Here is a 17,984-nt window from a genome sequence, read left to right as displayed (position 1 = left end):
GTTTAGGCACAAAATACCGAGAGATTTTATACCTTTAATAAAGATTAAATAGCTTATTCGGTTGTTACATATTCAAACTGTTATCAACCAAATTAGAAGTAATACGATCGATGCTAAAATGTCAATTAATAATTTATGTCGAAAGATCTAATTATATCTTTTGTAAGAGCCCTTATCGAAAGAATTATACATATCTTTTGGCAAAAGCTTATACCGAAAGTTTATAAATTTGTCTTAGACTCCAATACCTTTACCGACAAGACCTATACCGACATATGCCGACATCTTTACATTTGTCGATAAAAGTTTATTACCGACAAATTTGGGGCCTTTACCGACACAATAAACTTTCGGTAAAAGTTCATTTTTACTAGTGATAATTGCTTCTAAAATAGACTAGTATAAATAGGATCTCGATTGGGTGACAATGGTGTGTGTAATTTATAGATATTTTACATAAAAGTTATAGCTACTTGATAAGAAGTAAAAGGGTGATTTAGTACCAAAGCTTATTTGAAAAATCAATCTATAATCACAAAATGGTTGTATACCTATTCAACTTAGGTAAACCTTCAATGCAATTTATTTATATATATTTCCACTTTCAGGATTAGCTAATGGTATTAATAACCCGCCTTGTCAATTTTCTCAGACTTAATTTTTAAGCAACATATTTCACATTTTTTACAAGACTGAATTTCAACTTTCAATTAGGTCAATAGAACAATGCTCCCCTCTAATAGGTAGCTTTGAATTTGTGCTCCCATTTAACAATGTGAATAGTCAGTTCTTAACAATCCTTTAAAGCCTAATACGATTGTCTTTTGTATTTTTAATATTGTGTTTCAAAATAAAGTTATACATTTATGATCAAGAAATCTTAAATGAGTTCATTTTAAATTACTGGTTAATCCGTTATATGGTAATATAATTTTAATTATTTAAAAACAATAAAATATCTTCAATGAATTAAATTATATATTGAGTATGAAAATCATGTTAAAACATTTATTTGGTTAGGTATAATATATATGATCTAATAAAATATTGCTATAGGAGTTTTATTATGTTAGTTGAAGTGAAATTCTTGTCAATAAAACATTGAAATTTTGAACAAATATAAGTTTTTTTTTGTTAAGAATTTGGGAAATGTTAACTATTTTTGTACTTCAAAATTGTTATTATTCTTGTCAAATGTAAAAAATATATATATGATCTTACACTTCTTTCATATCAAGTCACTTCTTTTAGATTTGTGATTTCAAAATCATAAACTCAAATATTCTTAATTTTTTTTTTATAATATTTAAAAATATTAATATTATTCATATTTTGTAATATTATTCAAATAATAACTTTCACATAAAAATAATTTCCCTTTTTCCAAATAATTAAAATAAATAAATAATCCATGATCAGACAAGCTCTAAAAAAAATTAGATGTTAAATTTAACCCTAATATATATATATTATAATTAATTATAGAGGATAAAAGTTCCTATGTAATTTGGAGTATTAAAAACAAAAAATTGTAATTTTGTATGGACGGAGTGGAAGAAGGGAGGATATTTTCGAACGAAAAAATCGCCCACAAACAATCATTTAAACAGACACAAAACTTGCCGCCTAATAGATCGGGAAGCTGGGGAATAACTTCCTCTTGTCAGGGTCGGCCCTGGGGTAAGCTCGAAAAGCCTTCGGGCTACGGCAACTCACTCCCCAGGGCAGCCCATTTGTTAAAAATATCAAAATATTTATTGTAACTTTAAACATAAATGGTTGTAGCTTGGTGATTCAAGATATGCATTTAAAGTTTTAATTTTTTTATGGGTTCAAATTTTACCAAAAACGATTTTTTTTTTTTTATCAATTTTTAAAACTAGAGTTATGGCAACAAAAAGTATATCGAACTTTTTCTATCGAGGCTAGGGCAGCCCAAACCTTGGGGCCGACTCTACCTCTTGTTGTCGCTAGCCAAAGAAATGATGTAATAAAAAAATGTTTTTTTTATTGCAGTTTAGAAAGTGTTTTTTTTTTAACATATTTTAATTGATAATAGCTTGGTTTACTATACTTGATCACTCATATATATGCTATGAACTAAAAATATATATATTTTTCAAATATATTTAGAATATTGTGTGATGGGTAAAATACGTCTATTAAATTTTAATCTTTTATAAATTTGTGAATCATAAATGAATAATATTTTAATAAAAAAAAAACTCTGTGTAAATGGGCCTGGCTCTTACTTGGCCATTACCCGTTTGAATGGGGCCCGTTTAAACTTTTACTATGATTTCTAAATAGGATATGAATAAATTGATAAATTTTGAATTAAAATGACATTTTCGGTTTACGAAGGGAGGGAAAATGGAAATGGATGAACCTGTAGAAGAAGGAATTCAGTGTTCGGAAATGATTGATCTTCATAGCATGCGAAGGTTTTCTGATTCTGCGCAAACTTCCAGAGTTTTAGCACAACAGTGGACATAAATTTCTTACTATTTCTTCTTGATTTGCAGTCGAATTAGCGATTTAAGAGACACATATGGAAGATCTAAGGATGAATCGAAATTATCTCCTTCCGAGTCGAATCAGTTACTCAAAGACTCTGCTTTCCATGTCGAGGTAAGTCTTAAAATTCCACCTTTTGATTCTTTACTTACTATTCTTGCAGATTTATATCTGGAGGCGTTAATGGTCGAAATATGTATGGGTTTCTTATATTTTTGTATGCCTTATGTGTTACAGGGGAAAATAAGTGAATTTCTGTTGGAGTTCTCCGATATTGGTACTTTAGCTGCGCCAGATTTGGGTAAAAACTTGTTGTTTTTTTTTGCATTTGTTTAGAGATAGATATGGTTGCTCGAAGTTTATTAATGATGGGTGGTTAAATTACTTGGATATTTACTGCATGCAGATGCGTTCTTGAGTGTTTTGAAGAACGAGCTCAACTCGATGGACGCTGAAAATGCTATGATATCCAACGAAATTGAAGATCTTAAGAGAAAATCTAGAGAAGGCAGAATATGATGATTGTTCTGAATAATTCTGTCACTTGCGTGTGTGAAATTGTTCTTTGTCCTTCTAATGACTGTTCTCCTTGCAGATTCTAATAGTTTTGAGAGTGAGCTTGAAAGCTTGGACTGTTTGACTAAATTGGCCACTTTACAGGTTCTTACAGGATACCTGTTTTTCTTACACGGAGATACCAATAGTCTATGATTCGAAATAAATTCGGATATCTGAATAAAAAAAACTATGGCCAGAGAAGTGACTGCTGCTAGTTTCAAACATCTCTCTTACAAATGTCCTTCAAGAATGTGTTACGTTATGGTAACTAGTGATATTGTGCTTAATCGTAAAGAATTGAATAACTATCACCTACATTTCTTGGCTTGTGAACAGGACATTAATTGTGGTAAAAAAACTCAATAGACTGCAGAATCATTACTTGCATAAATAACAGGAAACAGTTACGGATAAAGAGATGTATGCTTGGTATTCATATAACCAAATCTTTTTGACATCATATTGTGTATTTGTTATTTCGAGATTTACCATTCCTTAGAGCCTTACTTTTGCATGGGTTGAAGTGTGGACTTGCATATATTGAATGCATACCTATTATTCATCACTCTTAATCTATGACTCCTGATATTGTACGTAGAACCTGAATTGTCTTCATGTAATTGTACATTAGGAGATTTTATGTGACTAAGACAACTTTCTTAAAATTTTGCATCTTAGTGCAACCTGGTCCAATTCAGTTCCTTCTGATTTCTCTCCCATCTTCATTTATATTAAAACTGCAATTTTCTTTCCCACTACTGAATATTTTTGTAGCTTTAAAACCTTCTACTTCACCCATGCGATATGATTTTGTCTTTTCTGTTCTCCGGTATATAGTGAAACAAAGAAATATACTAATTGATTAGAAAAAAAAAAGAAATATACCAATTGAAGAGTTAACTTAGACACTAGAGAATGCATTGTTTATTATTTGTTCCATATTTCTGGTTTACAGGGCTCAGAGGAAATACAAGTTAATGATGGTCAAGTTGATTGCTTTTCACATGGAGAAGAGGAGAAAGAGTTGATAAATGCTACAAAAAGAAACAACTTTAAGGTTTTATTTTATCTATTTGTTGAATTTTATAGTCTTGAAAACATCTATTAAAATGGGGAGAGTAATATTCTGAGTGTATGCCAATTTATCAGTGAGATCCCATGTTGTAGACACTAGACATCCATATGAAATTATTTACTCTCTAACTTTACTCTATTTTAACATCATCCAGGTTTTTTCTCTTAAAACAATTGGTTAGAACAAAGTGAAATAATAGAATCTCTGATAGTCCCTGTCATTGCAATGCAGATGTTTGAGCTTAGTCAGCAGATAGAGGAAAATAAGATGACCTTGAAGTCATTGCAGGATCTTGAATGCATGTTTGTAAGGTATTTTCAATGTAGAGATACCTATGTTTTTTTCTGCATTCTACTATCCATTATATACGTGTTGACCGTTTTGTCATGTAGGTTTGAGGCTATAGAAAAGATTGAGGATCTATTATCAGGTGTCAAAGTAATTGAATATGAAGGGAACAGCATGAGATTGTCTTTGAAGACTCATATACCAAATTTAGAAAGCTTATTGTGCCGAAAGCAACTCAAAGATCTTTCTGAGCCCTCAGAACACAATCATGAATTGTTGATTGAAGTTGTGGATGGAACCATGGAGCTAAAGAATGTTGAGGTAAACAGTTCTGTGTTTTACTGTAATCAAATAGCAATTGGGCTGTACCAGGAGTTAGTAAAGTCTGTTTTGAAACTTCAAAAGCGATAATATACCTATACACTTAATTTTAGGGTTTTTCTTTTGGCTATGAATACTCCAGAGTCCTAACTTTAATGCATAGGTTCATGACACAACTGTAATAATCATTGATTGTTATTTAATTTTGATAAGACACATTTTGTAAAAGAAAGCAAAGCTGAAGATATTCGTCAGATAATCTGCAGTTCTTTCGTGCTGATTTGCTGCTAATGTTGCCTATGACGTGGACAGATCTTCCCAGATGATGTCTACTTAGGTGAAATTGTTGATGCTGCAAAATCCTTTAGGTAAGATTTTCATTTTTTATTTTGCTACAAGATTTTTAAGTTATTACATTTCTATCTAAGCATTCAAGTTGATGATATTTACTTTGCACATGATTAACAGCCAATCAGATTTTGCAATTCTTCTCCACTCTGGGATATTTTGGACAGTGATAGTATTCAGGCTTTTGTTATTCCTGTTGCAACATGCAATGATTTATGTTTTATTTCCAGCAAAAGTTAAAGTGTGAGATGTTGTATCTTGAAATCTCATTTTTTCTGCTGGTTCATCTGCACTTATCCTCTATAGATTTTCTCAGGGTGCATCATTGGTCCCTCCCTGAACAAAATATTTTTATTACCACTGCTCTATGACAAATTTTCATTTAGTCGGTTTGACGTTTTCTTCTTTTTCTTTCTGGGATGTTAGTTTGAACAGCATGACCTGGACAGTTCATCGATTTGATTCTTATTGGTTGAATTCAATTCCCAGAAACTAATATTTAATATTGCTTGTAGGCAGTTGTCCTCAGATATGCTAGCAGTGGGGATTAGGTCTCCACTCGAGTGGTTTGTCAGAAGAGTGCAAGAAAGAATTGTTCTATGCTCATTGAGAATGATGCTTGTAAAATCTGCAAACAAATCCAGGTTAGGATTTTATGCATGTTGTATGTCCTATGTTTTCCTTCCATTAAATATGTCGCTTCAGTCCTAATAGTGAATTTGACTTTCCCGATGCTACTTGGTCTTATATTATAATTGTCAGCACAATCCTACTCAATATTTTACAGGATTATAGACACCAAATCTCTTTGTTCTTTTTTCGTGGTAAAGACACAAAATCTCTTTAATCCTAGTGCATGAGAATTCTCATAACTATGTTTACTTAACTAAAAATATCATATGAAAACATGATGATAAATACTACTATTAAACTATTTTATTTGTGTTTATTTAAATAGAGAAAATATATAGCTTACTCTTTGTTCGCACCTGCGACCTCTTTTGCATTATTGTTTCTTTTTGTTTGCCTTCTCTGATGTCCATTGAGTTATTTTTTGTTCTTTTGTTGTATCTGATGACTATCATTGTCATAACTTGTGCTAATTTGGTTGGTTTTCTCCCTAGATGTTTGTGGTTTCCGCGACACTTGGAATTAATGAAAAGGTGTCACAATTTTCCAAAATATACAGCTTATTCTTTTTTATTTGAAATGGTTATATTTGAAATTAATCGAGCTGAGTAGTAGGTTTAGGAGCTTCATTTTAAGGACAGTAATATATTATTATTCTTCCTTTTAGTACACCAGATCACAAAGAAGCCATTTTTTTATTGACAGTTATATGGTTTAAGTAAACCAAACACTGTAGACCTGTTACAATAAAGTGATTTTGTGACAACAAATATTTATAACATATTAAATAAAATAGGACTTTTGTATGTAATCAACACACTGCTATGAACTGGAAATCTAATTGGATACAATCTTCAACACTATTTGTAAAATGCATGCAGTAACTCCATTGAGTACTTGGATAGAGAAGAGACATTGATAGCACATATGGTGGGTGGAGTTGACGCTTTCATAAAGATTTCTCAAGGCTGGCCATTGTCCAATCATGCACTAAAGCTGATATCTCTTAAGAGCACTTCTCGTTCAAACGATATTTCATTGAGCTTTCTTTGCAGGATTGAGGTGGGTTATTCCATATACTCATTTTGAGTCAATTTAGCTATTTAGTCATTGTGCGTGTACCATCATGCATCTTTTACGCGTCTTTTTTGGAAACTGGTATTCAGTCACAATCACTGTGTCAATAAAAACGATAACATTCCCCAAAGTTATAGGTAGTGATTTATTTATTTATTTATTCTGGATAAATTTTGAGATTATGTGAATTTTGGCCAACATAAGTTGGTATTGTACAATGATTATTACACTATTCTGTTGATCACGCCTTTCATTACTATCGACAGGAATTGTCAAATTCGCTGGATATGCAAGTACGGAATAACCTTTGCAACTTCGTTGATGCAATTCAAGCAATTCTTAAGCAACAAGCACGGGCAGAACTCCAACCTGAAACAAGTTCTGAAAATTGAATTCATTCAAAATCCAAACATTCTTGTTGGTAGAGCTCGTTGTCATTCATCCTTATAAACAGATGATGCTATTGAACATCATTCTTATTGGTATTAGTACTTATTGCTAGGATGTTGTTCATAGGAAGTATGTTGGAAAATTGAATATAGCTAAGATAATAGTGATGTGCTGATTATTATTACTTCAAGTCAAGGCGATCTATAGTTGTGTTTTGTTTGGAATGGTGTAATAATTGTTAAAGTTTTGGGATTTGCTTAGTTGTGTCTTAAAATTGTAACATACCCACAAACTTATTTAAGTAACTCTGAACAGGCCTGCCTTTTGCGGCTAGTTTTTCGTGGTCTGGTTGACTCTATGCTAATGAATAGGTTATATTACCTTTCTCTTAGTTGAAGCATTGCAGACGATGGATCTGGTTAGCAACAGCTGTAAATTCAGTGTGTATTCATCCTTGTTTTTTAGTTCATCGTATTATTTTCGTCAATTATGTCAAATCTTTAACTTGTTTGTGTTATTGTTTTGCATCTTGACCATGGGCTCTCTTTGTGAGGAGCTTCCTTTCACTATAAATATGATCAATTCACTACTAAGAGTTTTTTTTTCAATTTAATTCATTATTTATTTTTCTAAAATTTTTAAGTCAAAATTCAAATTCATTCACTCATTTCTCTTTTATTTTTTTAAGCTTATTTTAAAATAATTCCAAATATAATTTTTGAATGGTCTCTAACTCAAACTAACAAAAATTTTGGGCTTATCACAATACTATACAAGAAATAATTAGGGAAAACTCACACCTTACAATCATGAATTGTCGAGTTGACTCTTTCTATGGAGGGTATTATATTTTTTACTAATTAAATGTAATTTTTTTAATTTTAACTATTTGTTATATATATATATATATATATATATATATATATATATATATATATATATATATATATATATATATATATATATAAATTGAATTTATTATGGCCAAATGAATTTTTTAAAACAATCATGAGAAGAAAGAGAAAATAATCAACTGCTTGGAAAACTTTATTCAAAAATTAATTAAAATAATTCATGCATTCCTTTTTATCTTTAATTAATGAGATTTATGTAATACTTTTGGACCCTAACTATAAATTTATTAAAGTATAATATTAATTTTTAGTCAAACCATATCTTAATATTTATTACATACCTATCATTTTTAATAAAAAATAAACCTTTTTTAAAGTAAAATATTCATTACATAGAATATTATACAATATCATTAATGTATTATTTGATATAAATTGATATATTTATCAAGTTCTCATTCATATAAAATTGATATTCTCTAGACTCTAGCTAGCTCTAATATATATAAAATGGGAAAGTTAAATGTTATCTGGTTATTCTTTTCAATGATAATTCTCTTAGGTTTACTTGTTGAAAGGTACGTATGTAATAATTTATACAGTTTTATTTCTTTAATGAGATTTCTTTTTATATATAATAACCAGTATTATATATGATATATATTTTTTTAGTACTCAGCAGTTTTGCCCAGTTAAGAAGAGATTCTTTGGGCCATGTAGACCAAACTTTGGCACTTTGTCTGGTTGCAACGACGAATACAAATATGCATGCGGAAAGAATTTGGTAATAAAAAGTTGTGATAAATGTATTACAGCCGATGATGGATTTTCTCACATCTGTAATTGCAATGTCACATGTGGAGCTTGTACAAAAGAATAAAAAAAAATCTTTGTATTTCTTGGTTAATTAATTATACACACCAAATAATAATAATAATCACTATTTCCTTTGCAGTTACAAACTATTTTAACATATTTTTGTTAAGAGTTTCCTCATGGAATAATTTTAATAATTAAATTGCTTCTTTTTATCTAAATAGTGCACTATTATAAATGAAATTTAGTGGTAAACTTATTTAAATAAACTACCATATTTAAAATTATCTGATGATGATCGAGACCGTCCCTCATTTGTTCCTCAAAACTTTGAGGTGTTTATTGTCAAAATATTTCTTATTTTATTTATGAAAAACAAATAAATAGAACAACCTTATAACAAAATTTAATTCAACAAATATTTTATACAGTAAAAATGACCAAAATAACATTTACAAATAAAATATATATTCAAATAATACAATAAATCATTTGTATATATTTGACATATTTTTATTTCACTTTTTATTATTGCTAAGAAAAAGACTCACAAAATTGTTTTATCTAACCATCAACTTAAAAAAAAAAATAGTTAAGTTTAAGTTTAAGAAATGTTATGAGTTATCCAAAATCAACTTTAACAATCATTTTAAAAATACAAATTACCAATAACATTAGTAATAACATTAGTGATCATAAAATAAAAATAAAAAATAGCAAAATTATTAATATATATATATTAGTCACTGTTTGGAAACAATGTCAAGTTAGAGCCTAATTCAGCTGCCTTCTTAGTTCCAGTCTATAAACTAAAATACATTTATAAGTTTTTAGACTTTGATATTACAATTTTTTTTTTTTTACGGGGATTCATTTACTCAATTTATTCATATTTTTTTATTTAATTTATTAAGTCTATTCCAAATAATTCATCTTAAAACTCCCAACATTAATATTCAAAATTTTGTTTTTTCACACAATATTAAATACAATATTATTAGACAATAAATTAATGTTGAAATAATCTAGGTAACCAAGTTATAAGGAAAGTGAAAGAGCCACATTGGTAAGAGATGAGAGGGAATTTTTTTATTAATTAATTTTTTTTTTTGAAAAAATTAATATGTTTAGGACATTTTTTTCTTTCTGAACATTAACATGTGCAGAAAAGATAGAAAATATATTGTTTTTTTGTTTTTTAAATTAATTTTTTCCGGGAAAATGGTCATTATCGGGAGAATTTTGTCCCGAACGTGGTTATGTGAGAAAACAATTATTTTTTTCCGGTAAAATAGATATGTTCTGGAGATTTTTGTCCCGAACAGAGACATGTGCAGGAGAGAGAAAATCTATTTTTTCCAAGATCAAATGAACATGTTCGGAAATTATTTTATTTCTCTCTTCAACAAGTGACAACACGTCATATTCATGGCATTGCTTTCGTTTCAATCGATTTAGTAGAAAATTCATGGCATTGCTTTCGTTTCAATCGATTTAGTAAAGGATTATTGTAACAAATGAGGTTTCAATGCTTGCAATTTGTTTTATTTTGTCTATTCTCAAATTAGGTGGAATTCATGAAAGATTAGCCATTATGAAAAAATGAAACATCTTCATCAAAAGCAATTTTATTAAGTGACTATTATTCTATTGGAATTACATGTCATCAATACATGCACATTTTCCATTAACACACCTAGGAGTACCATGACTACATAAACACTCCATCATATTACATATAATTTTTTCTTCAACAAAACATTCACACCTTCCATTTATGCACGCTGGTAAACCAAAGTGACATCTAGGACACTCTACTTGTGTCTTACATCCTAATGTTTCTGAGAATAAAAGACCTGTAAATATATAAATAACAAAATTATAAATGAATTAGGTCAAGATAAGAAAAAAATAAGTATTATTTCTATAAAAAAAAAAAAATTTACCTAAAAGAATCATAAAAAATACCATGTTAGAACTATTCTTTCCCATATTTTTTTTACAATCTATAAAAGAAATCAAGTAAGAAAAAAATATAATAAAGTTTAGTTTCTATGTAATTGTCTTACAAGATCATAATATATATATATCATATAAAAGTAAAAGTTATCTACGTGGATAACTACAAATTAAATTATAAAAAAAATATAAAATAATTAATTTTATAGATAACTATCAATTAAATTATAAAGAAAATCATAAAACAAAAAATATAAAGTTAAATTATAAAGAAGATCATAATAATATAATATAAATTAAATTAAATGTTTTTCTTTTAAAATAATTTATTAATAAAAATGTAATATAATAATGAATTAAAATATAAAGAGATTCTTTTCTTTTCTTTTTTCAATTAAGGATACAGATATAATTATATAAATATTTTTTTTTTATCAATTTAGTCTTTTGTGTTATTTGAAATATTTTACATTTCATTCAAATAATTTAATGTCCCATCAAATTTTACTTTATTAGTTTATATTCAAATCATGAAAAATAATTTTATTGTATTTTTATTATACTTTAAAATATTAATATTATGTATATTTTAATATTTTATTTAAATAAAAACTCTTACATCAAACAATTTTATAATAGATATTTTTATTTTTAAAAATAATCTAAAATAAAAAAGCTCTCAAATAATTTTTTAGTATTCAATTTAATTTTACAAATGGTTCTATCATTTAGATTAATTATATAAACTTCACTCAAATAATTTATTTTAAAAAGTATTTATGTTTTATACTTTTCTCAATTATGAATGTGTTCATTTTAATATATTTGAAATAAAATATTCTAAAATTATTTTTCATATTTATTAATTTTATTATCAACTAAATTATATTTTTTTATTTAGTTAAACAAAATTAGTTAAAAAAATTAGATATCAATATTTTTATATTTATTAATTATTTTATATAATATATATTAACCTATCTATATAAACATATTTAAAAAATATATTGAACTTACTATCTAATTAATAATTATTAAATAAGTTATGAACATAAATTTTGTTATAAAAAATTGTTACGGTGTAATATAACATAATCAATATTTGATTGGATGTTAGAAAGTTTGGATTAATACTAATATGATATACCTACATATTAATGCTAACATTTCAAATTTTTTTTTATAGGTTATCTAGCTAATTTAAGAAAAATCGTCGAACTTTTAATTATCGTAGTAATTCAATGGGTATCATTCATAATGATATTATTACGACATTTTTTAAGATTCGTTCCGAAAAAATAGTAAAATTTGTTAAGGTGTTAATTGTTTTCTTGGAGACTTACGAGCTAGATAAAAATATTAATTCTTTTTTCTCATGTCAAACTTTGTTGTTGTTTTTAAACTATTTTTATTATTTTTAATATAAATACACGTTTCTTTAAAATATATATATATATATATATATAAATATATTGAAATGTCTAATTAAAATATTCAATTTAAATCTAAAAAATTTATATATAAAATATTAAAAAAAACTTTTAATTCACTCTATATCTATATGAATATTTAAGAACTATTTTCAAAGTATAAATAAAATTATTTCACATATATTTTGTGAAATTCATATTAATAAGATTTATAACCATTCAATATAAAATCCTATAATTCACTTAAATTTAACAATATACCACAATCAATTATTTTATATTATATATATAATATGAGTAGTGAAACTTTGTCATTGTGCATAGAATAAATTAGATGATAACTTGTACATATGTGAAGGTCAATTAATCATTTTTTATTTTAAATTATATATATATATATATATAAGATAAATACATATATTTTAATTTATTATATAATATATTATTTTATAGGAATTGAAATAAATTTAATATTAAAAACTGGAGAGTAACAGTTTATAGTTCTTAAAATATATAATTTAACTCTAAACTTTACATGCATGAAAATGACCCCAGACTTCTTACAAATCCATACTAATTTTGAAATTATATGAAGATTTTTCTGAATAAAAAAATATAATATTTTTTCTAGATAAAAAGAGCAACCTTATTGTGTTCTTATTTCAAACCAAATTTTGTACCTCAAGAAGTTTCTTCAAAGTGCATAATTGCTTGCTAATTATGTCATTCTTAAAAAAAAATTATTTATTATCATTTTTTGATTTTTATTATATATATAATTATAAGAAAATATAACTAATAGTATAATAATTAGTACGACGGATCTATGTTAGAGCTCAGGAAATCACATCGAAAAAATATATATATTTTTACGATAGAAATGTGACATGATCTATGATTTCTTAATATTATTTCAATTTAATTTATTATTTTCATAATTAATTTTTTTAAAATGGACAAAAACTCATATTTATCTTCTCAATTTATTCATAATTTTTCATTTAATTTTTTAAGTTACCATATTTTTTTTCTTAAATCTACACTCAACTCTAACTTTTGAATCCTCCTTGTCATCGAGAAATTTGATCAAATGACCCTCAAAGGAGAGTCATTCTCAAAACTAACATTCATAATATCTTTTTTCAAATATAACTTTTTTTTTTATTTTGATAATTTTACCCTAACTATTATTAATTTTTTATTCTTTTTCCCTCTCATTTCACCTCACTTTTTCTCTCTCCTTTCCCCTTCTCATCTCTCACGTCCAATTCCCCCAATTGCAACAACCCCTCTCTCCGAATCAACGACTCCCCAAGCAGAAATCACTATTTCCTTTGCAGTTACAAACTATTTCACCTCACAATAATATCTTGTATTTCTTGGTTAATTAATTATACACACCAAATAATAACAATAATCACTATTTCCTTTGCAGTTACAAACTATTTTAACATGTTCTTGTTAAGAGTTTCCTCATGGAATAATTCTAATAACTAAATTGCTTCTTTTTATCTAAATAGTGCACTATTGTAAATGAAATTTAGTGGTAAACTTATTTAAATAAACTACCATATTTAAAATTATTCGATGATGATCGACACCGTTCCTCATTTGTTCCTCAAAACATTGAGGTGTCTATTGTCACAATATTTCTTATTTTATTTATGAAAAACAAATAAATAGAACAACCTTATAACAAAATTTAATTCAACAAATATTTTATACGGTAAAAATGACTAAAATAATATTTACAAATAAAATATATATTCAAATAATACAATAAATCATTTGTATATATTTGACATTTTTTTATTCCACTTTTTATTATTGCTAAGAAAAAGACTCACAAAATTGTTTTATCTAAACATCAACTTAAAAAAAATAGTTAAGTTTAAGTTTAAGAAATGTTATGAGTTATCCAAAATCAACTTTAACAATCATTTTAAAAATACAAATTACCAATAACATTAGTGATCATAAAATAAAAATAAAAAATAGCAAAATTATTAATATATATATATTAGTCACTGTTTGGAAATAATGTCAAGTTAGAGGCTAATTCAGCTACCTTCTTAGTTCCAGTCTATCAACTAAAATACATTTATAAGTTTGTAGACATTGATATTACAAAAAAAAATTTTTACGGGGATTCATTTACTCAATTTATTCATATTTTTTTATTTAATTTATTAAGTCTATCTCAAATAATTCATCTTAAAACTCCCAACATTAATATTCAAAATTTTGTTTTTTCACACAAAATTAAATACAATATTATTAGACAATAAATAAATATAGAAATAATTTAGGTAACGAAGTTATAAAGAAAGTGAAAGAGCCACATTGATAAGAGAGAGAATTTTTTTATTAATTAATTTTTTTTTTTGAAAAAATTAATATGTTTAGGACTTTTTTTTCTTTCTAAACATTAAAATGTGCAGAAAAGATAGAAAATATATTGTTTTTTTGTTTTTTTAATTAATTTTTTCCGGGAAAATGGTTATGTTCGGGAGAATTTTGTCCCGAACGTGGTTATGTGAGAAAAACAATTATTTTTTTCCGGTAAAATAGATATGTTCTGGAGATTTTTGTCCCGAACAGAGACATGTGCAGGAGAGAGAAAATCTATTTTTTCCAAGATTAAATGAACATGTTCGGAAATTTTTTTATTTCTCTCTTCAACAAGTGACAGAACACGTCAGATTCATGGCATTGCTTTCGTTTTAATCGATTTAGTAGAAAATTCATGGCATTGCTTTCGTTTCAATCGATTTAGTAAATGATTATTGTAACAAATGAGGTTTCAATGCTTGCAATTTGTTTTATTTTGTCTATTCTCAAATTAAGTGGAATTCATGAAAGATTAGCCATTATGAAAAAATGAAACATCTTCATCAAAAGCAATTTTATTGAGTGACTATTATTCTATTGGAATTATATGTCATCAATACATGCACATTTTCCATTAACACACCTGGGAGTACCATGACTACATAAACACTCCATCATATTACATATAATTTTTTCTTCAACAAAACATTCACACCTTCCATTTATGCACACGGGTAAACCAAAGTGACATCTAGGACATTCTACTTGCGTCTTACATCCTAATGTTTCTGAGAATAAAAGACCTGTAAATATATAAATAACAAAATTATAAATGAATTAGGTCAAGATAAGAAAAAAATAAGTATTATTTCTATAAAAGAAAAAAAAATTTACCTAGAAGAATCATAAAAAATACCATGTTAGGACTATTCTTTCCCATATTTTTTTAACGATCTATAAGAAGAAAATATAATAAAGTTTAGTTTCTATGTAATTGTCTTACAAGATCATAATATATATATATATATATATCATATAAAAGTAAAAGTTATCTATGTGGATAACTACAGATTAAATTATAAAAAAAATATAAAATAATTAATTTTATGGATAACTATCAATTAAATTATAAAGAAAATCATAAAACGAAAAATATAAAGTTAAGTTATAAAGAAGATCATAATAATATAATATAATATAATATAAATTAAATTAAATGTTTTTTCTTTTAAAATAATTTTTTAATGAAAATGTAATATAATAATGAATTAAAATATAAAGAGATTTTTTTCTTTTCTTTTTTCAATTAAGTATACAGATATAATTATATAAATATTTTTTTTATCAATTTAGTCTTTTGTGTTATTCAAAATATTTTACATTTCATTCAAATAATTTAATGCCCATCAAATTTTACTTTATTAGTTTATATTCAAATCATGAAAAATAATTTTATTGTATTTTTATTATACTTTAAAATATTAATATTATGTATATTTTAACATTTTATTCAAATAAAAATTTTTACATCAAACAATTTTATAATAATAGATATTTTTATTTTTAAAAATAATCTAAAATAAAAAAGCTCTCAAATAATTTTTTAGTATTCAATTTAATTTTACAAATGGTTCTATAAACTTCACTCAAATAATTTATTTTAAAAAGTATTTATGTTTTATACTTTTCTCAATTATGAATGTGTTCATTTTAATATATTTGAAATAAAATATTCTAAAATTATTTTTCATATTTATTAATTTTATTATCAACTAAATTATATTTTTTATTTAGTTAAACAAAATTAGTTAAAAAAAATAGATATCAATATTTTTATATTTATTAATTATTTTATATAATATATATTAACCTATCTATATAAACATATTTAAAAAATATATTGAACTTACTATCTAATTAATAATTATTAAATAAGGTATGAACATAAATTTTGTTATAAAAAATTGTTACGGTGTAATATAACATAATCAATATTTGATTGGAGGTTAGAAAGTTTGGATTAATACTAATATGATATACCTACATATTAATGCTAACATTTCAATTTTTTTATAGATTATCTAGCTAATTTAAGAAAAATCGTCGAACTTTTAATTATCGTAGTAATTCGACGGGTATCATTCATAATGATATTATTACGACATTTTTTAAGATTCGTTCCGAAAAAATAGTAAAATTTGTTAGGGTGTTAATTGTTTTCTTGGAAACTTACGAGCTCGATAAAAATATTGATTTTTTTTTTCTCATGTCAAACTTTGTTGTTGTTTTTAAACGATTTTTATTATTTTTAATATAAATACACGTTTCTTTAAAAATATATATATATATATATATATTTTGAAGTGTCTAATTAAAATATTCAATTTAAATCTAAAAAATTTATATATAAAATATTAAAAAAAACTTTTAATTCACTCTATATCTATATGAATATTTAAGAACTATTTTCAAGTATAAATAAAATTATTTCACATATATTTTGTGAAATTCATATTAATAAGATTTATAACCATTCAATATAAAATCCTATAATTCACTTAAATTTAACAATATACCACAATCAATTATTTATATTATATATATATATATATATATATATATATATATATATATATATATATATATATATAATATGAGTAGTGAAACTTTGTCATTGTGCATAGAATAAATTAGATGATAACTTGTACATGTGTAAAGGTCAATTAATCATTTTTTATTTTAAATTATATATATATATAAGATAAATACATATATTTTAATTTATTATATAATATATTATTTTATAGGAATTGAAATAAATTTAATATTAAAAACTGGAGAGTAACAGTTTATAGTTCTTAAAATATATAATTTAACTCTAAACTTTACATGCATGAAAATGACCCCAGACTTCTTACAAATTCATACTAATTTTGAAATTATATGAAGATTTTTCTGAATAAAAAAATATAATATTTTTTCTAGATAAAAAGAGCAACCTTATTGTGTTCTTATTTCAAACCAGAATTTGTACCTCATGAATAGAAGTTTCTTCAAAGTGCATAATTGCTTGTTAATTATGTCATTCTTAAAAAAAAAAATTATTCTTTATCATTTTTCTGATTTTTATTATATATAATTATAAGAAAATATAACTAATAGTATAATAATGAGTACGACGGATCTATGTTAGAGTTCAGAAAATCACATCGAAAAAATATATATATTTTTACGATAGAAATGTGACATGATCTATGATTTCTTAATATTTTTTCAATTTAATTTATTATTTGCATATTTAATTTTTTTAAAATGGACAAAAACTCATATTTATCTTCTCAATTTATTCATAATTTTTCATTTAATTTTTTAAGTTACCATATTTTTTTT

At 25.2% G+C, this 17,984-nt stretch overlaps 1 protein-coding gene across 1 annotated transcript; it reads left to right on the top strand.

Moving 5' to 3' along the window:
* The first annotated feature begins 2,365 nt into the window (after positions 1–2,365).
* On the top strand, positions 2,366–7,458 carry LOC124926210. Its single transcript, XM_047466399.1, has 12 exons — positions 2,366–2,444; positions 2,526–2,631; positions 2,755–2,818; positions 2,924–3,025; positions 3,113–3,177; positions 4,031–4,132; positions 4,382–4,461; positions 4,543–4,759; positions 5,072–5,127; positions 5,623–5,751; positions 6,619–6,799; positions 7,081–7,458. The coding sequence occupies exons 1-12, from the start codon at positions 2,374–2,376 to the stop codon at positions 7,204–7,206; spliced, it is 1,299 nt and encodes a 432-aa protein (XP_047322355.1). The 5' UTR covers positions 2,366–2,373; the 3' UTR covers positions 7,207–7,458.
* Positions 7,459–17,984: the final 10,526 nt, after the last annotated feature.

This window comes from Impatiens glandulifera, chromosome 2 (genome assembly GCF_907164915.1).
Source record: "Impatiens glandulifera chromosome 2, dImpGla2.1, whole genome shotgun sequence".
NCBI lineage: Eukaryota > Viridiplantae > Streptophyta > Magnoliopsida > Ericales > Balsaminaceae > Impatiens > Impatiens glandulifera.
Note: the sequence above shows the minus strand (reverse complement) of the source record. Positions and strands in the feature narration are given on the sequence as shown.

What these genes read in the sequence shown, in the direction of transcription:
- LOC124926210 (XM_047466399.1), top strand. Translation starts at nt 2,374, where the DNA reads ATGGAAATGGATGAACCTGTAGAAGAAGGAATTCAGTGTTCGGAAATG. An exon ending in TAAGAGAAAATCTAGAGAAG is followed by an intron (nt 3,026 to 3,112) that starts GCAGAATATGAT and finishes TTCTCCTTGCAG; the next exon opens with ATTCTAATAGTTTTGAGAGT. An exon ending in AAATCTGCAAACAAATCCAG is followed by an intron (nt 5,752 to 6,618) that starts GTTAGGATTTTA and finishes AAATGCATGCAG; the next exon opens with TAACTCCATTGAGTACTTGG.